The sequence below is a fragment of the Pteropus vampyrus genome, unplaced genomic scaffold (assembly GCF_000151845.1).
Source record: "Pteropus vampyrus isolate Shadow unplaced genomic scaffold, Pvam_2.0 Scaffold62, whole genome shotgun sequence".
Classification (NCBI taxonomy): domain Eukaryota; kingdom Metazoa; phylum Chordata; class Mammalia; order Chiroptera; family Pteropodidae; genus Pteropus; species Pteropus vampyrus.
Genome location: NW_011888843.1, coordinates 642,747 through 652,521, shown reverse-complemented (window position 1 = coordinate 652,521; position 9,775 = coordinate 642,747). Strand labels below are relative to the sequence as shown.

The 9,775-nt window shown below is 38.7% G+C and overlaps 1 protein-coding gene across 3 annotated transcripts in view; it reads left to right on the top strand.

The window, feature by feature from the left end:
* Positions 1-1,756: 1,756 nt before the first annotated feature.
* Positions 1,757-9,775, top strand: part of LOC105292712 (serpin B7-like) — a 77,530-nt gene continuing 69,511 nt past the window's right edge. For 2 of the 3 annotated variants that reach the window (XM_011361051.1, XM_011361050.1), the window contains exon 1: positions 1,757-1,924. In XM_011361051.1, coding sequence (XP_011359353.1) covers positions 1,757-1,924 — 168 coding nt within the window. Of the gene's footprint in view, positions 1,925-2,982; positions 3,043-4,186; positions 4,316-6,587; positions 6,706-9,775 lie in introns of all 3 variants that reach the window. The other variant, XM_023531176.1, reaches the window with a different exon arrangement.

The window sequence follows — 9,775 nt, the reverse complement described above, 5'->3', positions numbered from 1 at the left end:
AAACTATGGTAATGGAATGAAGGAAAGCTGGAGGGATATGGGCTGATATTTCAAGTGAAGTGGTCACTGAAAACCTTATTGATGAGATGCTATCTGAGCAAAGAGGTGAATGAACTGCTGGAGTGAGCCATTTGGATGTCTTTGGGAAGAGCATCTCGAAGAGGGTTAAGAAAGTGCAAAGGCCCCGAGGTGGAACCTACTTGGCATATTGAAGGAATGCAGGATGATGACATGGCTGAAGCAGAGCGAGCTCTTGGGGGACTGGTAGGTGAGGGATCTGAGAGGCTGCAGGGGCCAGACCATGAAGGCCCTTGGCCACAAAAAGGAGTTTGGCTTCTGCTCTGAGAGAAAGGGAAGCCACTAGAGTTTTAGAGCCGAGGCCATAAGCAGTCCTTATGCAGTTAGTATAGAACTAACTGATATTTTAAAAATATCTATCTTCTCTGGAAAATATAACAGAGGAGGGTAAGGACGAAAGTAGGAAAATGACTTAGGAGACTATTTCAAAAATCCAGGAGAGAGACGACGATAGCTTTGAATAGGGTGGTATTTGAAAGGATGAGAAATGGGCAGATGGTGAGTATTTCTGAAGATAGAGGAATTCGAGGTACATATTAGATGCTCAAGTCTCTACTTGTTGAGTAGGCAGTTAAACACAGGAATCTGGAAACCAGGGGCAAAATCAATTTGGGAGTTAACAGCATATCAGTGACATTTAAAGCTTGAAGTGGGATGAGATCACCTGTAAATAGAGAAGGGGCCTAAGATTTACATCCTGATGTATCATGGTGCACGGAGGTTGGGAATGTGGGAAAGATCCTGTGACGGACACTGAGAGGTTGTGGCCAGTGAGGCGGGTGATGACTCAAAGGAGAATGATGAGCTGGAAGTTAAGGAAAGGCACTGTTTGATGCCAATGGAAGCTCCTGGGCAAAGGAACCTCCGTGAGGGCGAGAACTGTGCTCAATCATTTTTTGCATCTATAGCTCCCTATAGTTAGTGGTGCTCAATAAATATGTGTGGGACAGAATAAAGTAAACTCTTCCTTTCTGACAAGCCACATAGATGACACATATTCTAGTGTCATCATTGTTTGTCTGAGATTTTCTTCTTCCAGTTGTCCGTTTTCACTGACGTCAAGGCTGTGGCCGAGGGCTGAGGGCTGAGGGCTTCGGGCACCTTCTTACAGCATGATCTATTTGCTAGGATTGCCTTACTTTCATGGAGGATACAGGAAATGAACAGAGAAGGTCACCCTTGTTTGCTTTATCGATTATTTTCTTGTTTGTGTAAGATGGACGTGTTTATCTCCTACAAGGCTGTGAAGGTGGGCAGCCTAGTGGGAAATTATGTCATCCGGCTGAGCTTGTTTAGCTCAAGAATTTTTCTGTATAAATTACAGGATGAGGAGTGTCTGAAAACATGGAAATTCAGAGCACAAAGGTCTAATTACTTCTGCCTTTTTGCTTCAGGACAATTACAGATCACTTTTAAACACACACAGATGACAGCTTTGAACCATTGGTTGAAATGAATAGTCAATCTTCTCTATTCATTAGAGTCTAAAACTACGATGAGTCCCCCTATCTAGCATTTACTAATTTCTCAGAAATTTTGATGAGTGTGTAAGTTTTCACGAAGCAGTGTGCTCAGGCCTTTAATTCAGGAAGTGTAATAACTCCCTAGATTACCTGTATTTCCAAGTGCTGTTCTGAGATGTATTTCTCTTCTGTTCTCAGGTAGTGCTCAGCATAAAATGGATTCCCTCAGCACAGCGAACGTTGAATTTTGCCTCGATATGTTCAAAGAGCTGAACAATAACAATGTAGGAGATAACATCTTCTTTTCCCCGCTGAGTCTGCTTTACGCTCTAAGTATGATCCTTCTCGGCGCCAGAGGGAACAGCGCACAGCAGGTGGAAAAGGTATGGAACACGCGAGGGATGTCTCCGCAGCCTGGAAGTTTTACATGAGCCCACTGTGGGTCAGCCAAGTCACTTACACCTCTATGCCAAGAAAACTCTGCCATCTTGTGAAAGAAGAACACATTTGGGCAACTCGTATTTCTTAAAAATGGATAATGGCTTAAATAAGGCAATCCATTATAATGAAAATAGCACAATACATGCAATACACCATGTCCTCCTTACTATCAGTGGTTTCACAGGTACATTTCTGCAGTTTACTTTTACACTTAACTCTTTCAGTCATTTAAACATGACGGAGAACACATGTATGGTACTATTCTTGCCCTCTAGAAGTTTAACTTGTAATAAAACTTAGTAACACTTTAAAAGTTATCAAATTCTTAAAAACATTCATTAGTCCATTTAGATTTCATAACAACCCTGTGTGGCCGGTAGCTACTGTTATCCGTATTTTACAGATGGGGAAACTGAGGCTAAGAGAGACAGGATGACTTTTCAGGAGACGTAGATATGTAGTAATTTTCCCATTATATGTATTATGTTGACGTGGACAGCCTAGAAGAATGTCACTTAACAACTCCCAGATACTTGCACATCTCATTATTGTTCGTTCTCTACTTTCTTATTCTGAATTTTGACGAGTGTTTATGATTTTCTCGTATTTAAAATAGGTATTGGTCTGGGAAAGCACATAATGTTTTACACAGCCCTGGGTGGGCTCCATCATGGCGAATGGCCCGAGAATGGAGGAGGCACCAAACCAGCCTAGTGCCTGACACCTCAGTGGCTGGATCCTGACAGACGATGGTCCAGGGCACGTCACTTGATCTCTCTCGGGTTCGATTTCCTTAACAAAAAATAGGGATAGTAGTTATCTACTCATAAAATTGTTGGGAGGGTTAAGATGTAAAGGCTTAGTTCAGGACTTGGAGTATAACGTCATTAAACGTTAGCTATTACTATTGGTCATTATCTGAAACGGAAAAACAGGCGTTTGTAACTGTGAGCCTGTATGTTGCTTTTGATGCCAAATGATCCTTCTTCTCCCTTCCTAGGTGCTTCACTTTAATCATATTGCGGAATCATTAAAACCGGAGTTTAAAGGCTCAGCTAAGGTACGATCACATTACAGCTGAGTTGTCAGATGCTCCTAAACGTAAGAAATAAGGATTCAGGAGCTGCATTGCATCGACTCTCATTGGGGGTTGGCAATGTCCCCCCAGGTCTCCTTCAATCATCTTGATGACTGCCACAGACCACACGGTTTAACATAATAATAATACCACCAATAATGAAGTCCCCCAGATTTTATCGTAGGACCTTTTGTCATCCTTACTCAAACTTTCTTGTTCTTTTATAAACTGTGCACCATGTGGAGCTTGCCAGCCTCATCTGTGCAGTGTTAGATTTTTCAGACCAGTGAGGGGACTGAGAAGGGACCTCGAGGCGTTGCTACATAATTACACGCTGGGAAAACAAGGCCTGAGGTTGCCCAAACCACCCGGTCCTGGTTCTTTCCAGTAGGCGGAACCCTTTTGACGTGAAAACTTTACAGAATTCCCACATTAAAATAGTTATGTGTTCGATCGTGATTTCTTGAGAAAATGTATAAATGCATGTAGATTTACAGAACGCTTGCTTCACAAAATCTGACTTATTGTTGGGAGATTAAAGTCCATGCTCTGAGAATCTTTGCTTTAGGGAATATAGGCATAATGACCCCTATAATATTCGTGAATTCAGATGCATCAATGCTGCATGCTTAACCGGACTGCTCCTCCGAGGGACAGATGAGTATGTAAGGTCAGACCAGTGATGAGCCGAAGTGTTCAATTAAATGGTGGCAGATAATGGAGACATTGAAAGGAGTGGGATAGAGAAGATTCTAGAGGGACAAGGCAGCAAAAAACCCTTGGATTATCTCCCTGAATACCTGAGTAGAATCTATTTATGAAAACTTCTGCTTTTGAATTAAACCACTGAGGCTGACAGGTGCATGTGTGTTTTGCAATAGCTTACCATTCTGCATACAATCTGTAATCAGAGTCCCAGACCGCTGAGATTATTGTGCTACAGGAAATGAGAGAAGAAAATGCTTTGAACTCTTCAACTCCTTGTTTGCTGGTACTGCATGCCCTGCCCTTTTATTCAGAGGCAAACGCCTTGCTCTCTAGTCACTGTTTTCACGTTATTTATAACTCTCCAATGGCAAGAAATCAAGCAATTTAATACTCCATTGTTTGTCTACTGGTGCTTCAGTGCAGCCACGCTGGAAGGATTCACTCAGAGTTTGGAGTCCTGTTCTCTCAAATCATTCAACCAGACTCTAACTACACCCTCAGCATCGCCAATAGACTCTACGGGACAAAGGCGATGTCATTCCATCAGGTAAGTCTATCTGGAACGGGGGTCAACAGCTTTCTTGGCATCCTCTGAATTTTACGCCGTAAAATGAATGAAGAGTGAGAAGAGTTACATCGTGTTTATTTTTAAGAGATTAAATTTGACCCGTTAGAGTTTCAGTGAAATGGTGAAATATCTTTACCAAACTCCCATTCAAAGTTGTGAAATATAACACAAAAACTTTACTTCCAAAAAATCACCAAAGTTGTCCAAGGACCAAAGTCAGGGATGAAGCACAAAACAAAGTAGGTAAGAATGATCCCTGTGGACCATAAGAAATATGAAATGTGTTTTTCATTTCTTCTTCAAGGGTCCTTAATTGCAGACCATCAAGAGTTAGTGGGAAATATGCAGGACTGGGAGACAAGAGATCTGAGTTCTGTTCCCATTTAGATATATGACTTTGGGCAAGTTACTTCAGTGTTTAAAATGAGAGATTAGGCTAAGTGTTTTTAGATAGAAAACTCTGACACTATTTATGCCATTTCCCATAGGTATTATAATATATATAGTTTTATTGAATGTTTACTAGGTGCCAAAACTCTACTTAATACATTGTAGTCATTTTCATATTGTTCTTATATAGTCCTAAAATATAGGTACAAAATTACCATTTATCCTACAATTGTAAAGCAGATTCTGAAAACTCAAGTGACAAAGGTCACCGAGATAGTTAAGTGGCAAAGCCTGGATTTGGTCGTTCTCCAAATCCACCTTCTTGTTTTTCATTGCTACATCTTCCTGCTGTGGTTGAGGTGAAATGCTAGCTTCGGTGACCTAGCTTTTGCCTGACCAGTGTAATTTAAATGCCAGCTGGGTGAAGCAGGACGCAGTCCTGAATTTCTAACGTTCTTCTTTAGTCTGGTGATGCAGGCTGTGTCTTACATGTGCCGTGTTTTCGATTAGCAGTATTTTTGCAACTCGGAGTAGCCTACCCTGCTACTATAGATATTTCAGAGGTATTTCCTTCTACAGCCCTAGAAGCATATAGGGAATGTTTTATGAAGAGAGCTGGAAGATGTGGGGATTACCAATTGTGATCCTTGGAGCTGGAACACTCTCTCTCATCCTGTTGTCTCTCCAAAACAGTGAGCTGGACATCATAGTAGCTGAATGATTGTTTGAGATAACGATGATTGCATCACTTTCTGGAGTGAAAAGCTCCTCATTAGTATCGTAAAGACCGTCATGATCTGTGTCGTAAGATATTATTATCCCAGGATTCTGTCTGGAAAAACTCCCATCTCATGGGTTATGGACAGTCCCTTAAGTATGTTCCAGCCACAACTGGACCTAGCTCAGGACAAGACTTAGGCTGAGGCCCAGATTTTGCTCTTAGTTAAGTTCCCTTTTGTTCTACCCTGGATTCTGGCATAAGAAAACCCAGTTAGGCAAACAGCAAGCCAAACCCCAAGCAACCACTTTCATGCCTGCTGTATTTCTAAGTCTCGTATTACCCTAGATGTTCATGGCGGGCACTGGGTCCTCAAGGTGTGTGTCCCCAAGGTCTCACAAAAGGAATTGTGGGACACTTTACTTGGGGCCATGTAGATTTGGCTCCTGTCTTGGCAGTGAGGCAGTGGAACATTCCCATTTCTAAGAATCAAGGGCGGCGGGCAGTAATCAGTGGTGGCTCCAGAATGCTACACGGGGGCCGATTTGGAAGTGGTGATTTGGTTGAAAATTGCTTGGATAACATGTTATGCATGAATAAACTAGTGAATTCCTTAAGATATTTTGTTCACAGTTTACATAAAGTCAATTGTTCATCTCGGAGAATATTATTATTAATTTTATTGATGGCAGCTTATGAGGAGGTTGAAATATACCACAGGGAGACCTAACCTTCTGTTAGACGTCAAACAAGCAAATCACTTACCTACTCTGGTCCTCAGTTTTTCTATCTAGAACATTACAGTGGTAACTCCCATTTGTCTGCTTTAAAGAAGAAAGAGTAGGGATAGAGTGAAAAGGTAGGCAGTATCCTGTAATTTGACATTTTCTTTTGAACCTTTTAAAACTAAGAACGCCCATGATATGACAGAAGTAACAACCAAAGAGTTCTGAACATTCCTTTTGGAAAGCTCTTTGTTCTGCTTAAATATCTTTGTTTCATTAAATATATATGGATTCTGCTTCCTTTCAGATGTGTATACATGAGCTGCTTTCATTGAGTGTTGTGATTTTAGAATATGTCAAACTGTAGGTTTTTTTCTTTATGTTATTTTTTGTTGTACAATTTTCCTTTCTTTTACAGCAATATTTAAGCTGTTCTGAGAAATTTTATCAAGCCAGGCTGCAAACTGTTGATTTTGAACAGTCTACTGAAGAAACAAGGCAAACTATTAATGCTTGGGTTGAAAGGAAGACTAATGGTAAGGATTAGTCACATCTGTGTCTCCAAACTTTATTTGTGCTGTGTTGATCAACTCCCTGAGTCAGTGCTAAAGAGGAAGCCGACATAGGCAGGTCAACAAAGGAGGAAATGGGAGAATATTTTGGAATATTCATTACAATCATTTGTCCTAAATGATCTAGCCAAGTAACTCTCAGAATGAGAACACTGTTTCTACATGCCAGGGGTATTATCATACATTCTGCAATTAAATTTAAATCTGCCTTTCACAATTTAAAAATAAATCTTACGTAGTGTTAAATATTTCTTTTTAAAAATAGTATGTTAAATATTAATACCAAAGATGTGTTCATTTCTTTCTTTAAAAAATATCTAGGTAAGGAAAAATCTAAAGAAAAAAAGTAAAGATAAAAATATAATGAATCCTTATTTACCCATCAGTCAGCTGCAATATTTATTACTTACGGCCAATGTTATTTATCTATACCCACATTTTCTTCCAATGACCTCTTTCAGATTGTTTTGGAGCTAATCACATCATTTTTCTTCTGTATATATTTTAGTTCGTTTCTCTCAAAAATATGTACTTTTAAAAAATATGACCACCGCACCATTATTACACCTAGAAAATTTAAAATAATCATTTAACGTTAACAAATATTCGGGAAGTTTTTGTATTCCCCCAATTGCCTTTTTTTGTCTGTTTGAATCAGGACCCAAATAGTGTTTGTACACTGCAATTGGTTAATACATTCCTTAAATCTTGATTTTTAAAATAAACTTTTATGATTGAAATATACATACTTATAGAGAAGTTTGTATATTCAGTGAATTATCACAAAGCAGAAATCATCACAAAGATGAAAACCCTCTTGTACCATCACCGAGGTCAGGAAAATAAAACATTAGTTACTGAGACGGCCGCTCCAGGGCCACCCTGACGTCTCCTCCTAGAAACTAACCCGCCCTGTTCTCAGACCTTAAGACTCCCCTGACCTCTATTGTATGTATTAGTTCTCCTATTTTTAAAATTCATCTAAGAGGAATTGATGATTACTGTTTAGGGCCATTATTTCATTAAAGGTTCCAAAGTTGCAGTATTCCAATTCTTGCATTTCTCCTTTATTTATAAGCTGGAATATTTCTGTATGAGAAACTTCTCATAAAATATTTGGTTACCGTATATACAGTTCATATAAGAAAAACAAAACAACAAAAAAGGATGCTGAGCTCTTTTTCTTCAATATTATTTTTAAAAATAATGGTTTTTTTTTGTCCATAGCTTTTTCCAAAGTAGCAAATAAATTTTATTTTGAAAGTACCATTATGAATCCAGACATTTAAATATCTTCGAGATGTTTCAATCTATTAAAGCTCAAATTTTCTCCTTTAGTCAGGGGACACATCTTCATATTGGCTCCTGAGTCCTTTTGACACCGCCCCTACAGAATGTGATAAGGTCCTTGCTTTCTGATTTGACCAGATATTCCAGGCTCATCCTGATCATTTCCTGTCCTTGACCTAGACTTACCCAGTGCTCCAAGGCACCTGGGTCCTTTTAATGAGAAGTCATGTTTCGAGACCACGATCTGGGTATAAGAGTGCTAATTGCTCTTGGTTTGATCACTGTCCCTAGACCTTCTCAGTGGACATAACTAGGAAATACATATATTTAGATGAAATGTATTTAGACATTTTAATTTCTTACTACTATTACCAATTCAAATTCAGATTCACAGAATTTTACTTAACACTCCCCTGCCCCTTTTACATCTATTTCTTTTTTCCCTCGTGTCAACATTTCCAGTTTCCAGTGTCACTGACGTTATTGCACAATGACCTCGTTCAAGAATACACGGCTTCAAAATAACCATACTAAGAAAACAATCGATAATAGTAGCTTAAGATATTTTTTGTGCAGTTCTTTTTGTCTTTAGGGCATATCCCACTAGACATGTGTAGTCAAATTACCATGTTGAAATCATCCCTCCTGTGAGGTTATGCCACCAACATTGTCCCATTGGTTTCTGAAATCTTGGAAGGTGGGCAATTGAATTCTCCAATATGGAAGAGAATTAAGTTTATTAAGTAACAAATTAAAATTAGGATGAAATAACAAAGCATTAAATTAGAACTAATTCTATTTATTAAGAGCACGTTAGAATATAAGTTAGTAATAGAAGATAAGTAATTCTCTGAGTATAAAGACCATGTTTTCTAACGTATTTGTATCTATTATGTCACCTCACAGCGATGAACTCTCAACAGTGTTTTATTGATTGACAGACTGATGTTATTCAAGTTTAGTAATAGGTGACCAGATTAAAATAACTATCCATACATTTTGTATTAAGTTACAAAATGTATTAAGTTACAAAATGTATGGAAAGAGCTACATATTTTTCAGATCTGTTAATTTACTTAGAACAGTAGAGGAAATGTGTTTTATCTCATGTGCCAACTGTGATCCACTGCTAGTGGCTACCTGGGAACTTGGTGTTGAGAAAGAGTCTGAGGCTTATAACTAAGATTACCTGAAAAAGCCCACAATTGAGTCACTGGGATGCTGACTCCACGATGGTAGGGATTTTTGTCTGTTTAGTTTAGAGTTTCAGCCTCAGGTTAGTGCTTTGGCGCCTAGAACAGTGCTTGGCATGTAGAAGTCTCTTAAAACATTTTTAGCATAAAAGAGTAGATTGATTGGTGTTGTCTGCCATGGGTGTACATTAGGGATCCACATGCTGTATATTTATTTAGCATATTACTTTTATTTAATCATTCATTTATATATATTTATCCATTTATTCAAGATACACACATACTGAGCACTTAATGTTGGTGACTGCTATCACTTACCGGGTATTGTATTAGACCCAGAAGTTCAGTGACAATTAAAACTCTCAGTTGGTTTAGAGTCTGATGTTCCAGATATCCTGTGCATTATATGACAATTATATTCCAAAAAGGGTTTTATAAATTGCAGTGAACCAAAATGCACTGAGGGATTACTGTTCAATTCTGATCAGTGTATTTTTTAAAGCAAGCAACTGCTGGTATATTTTGTAGATTTTGATTTTCAGATACATATT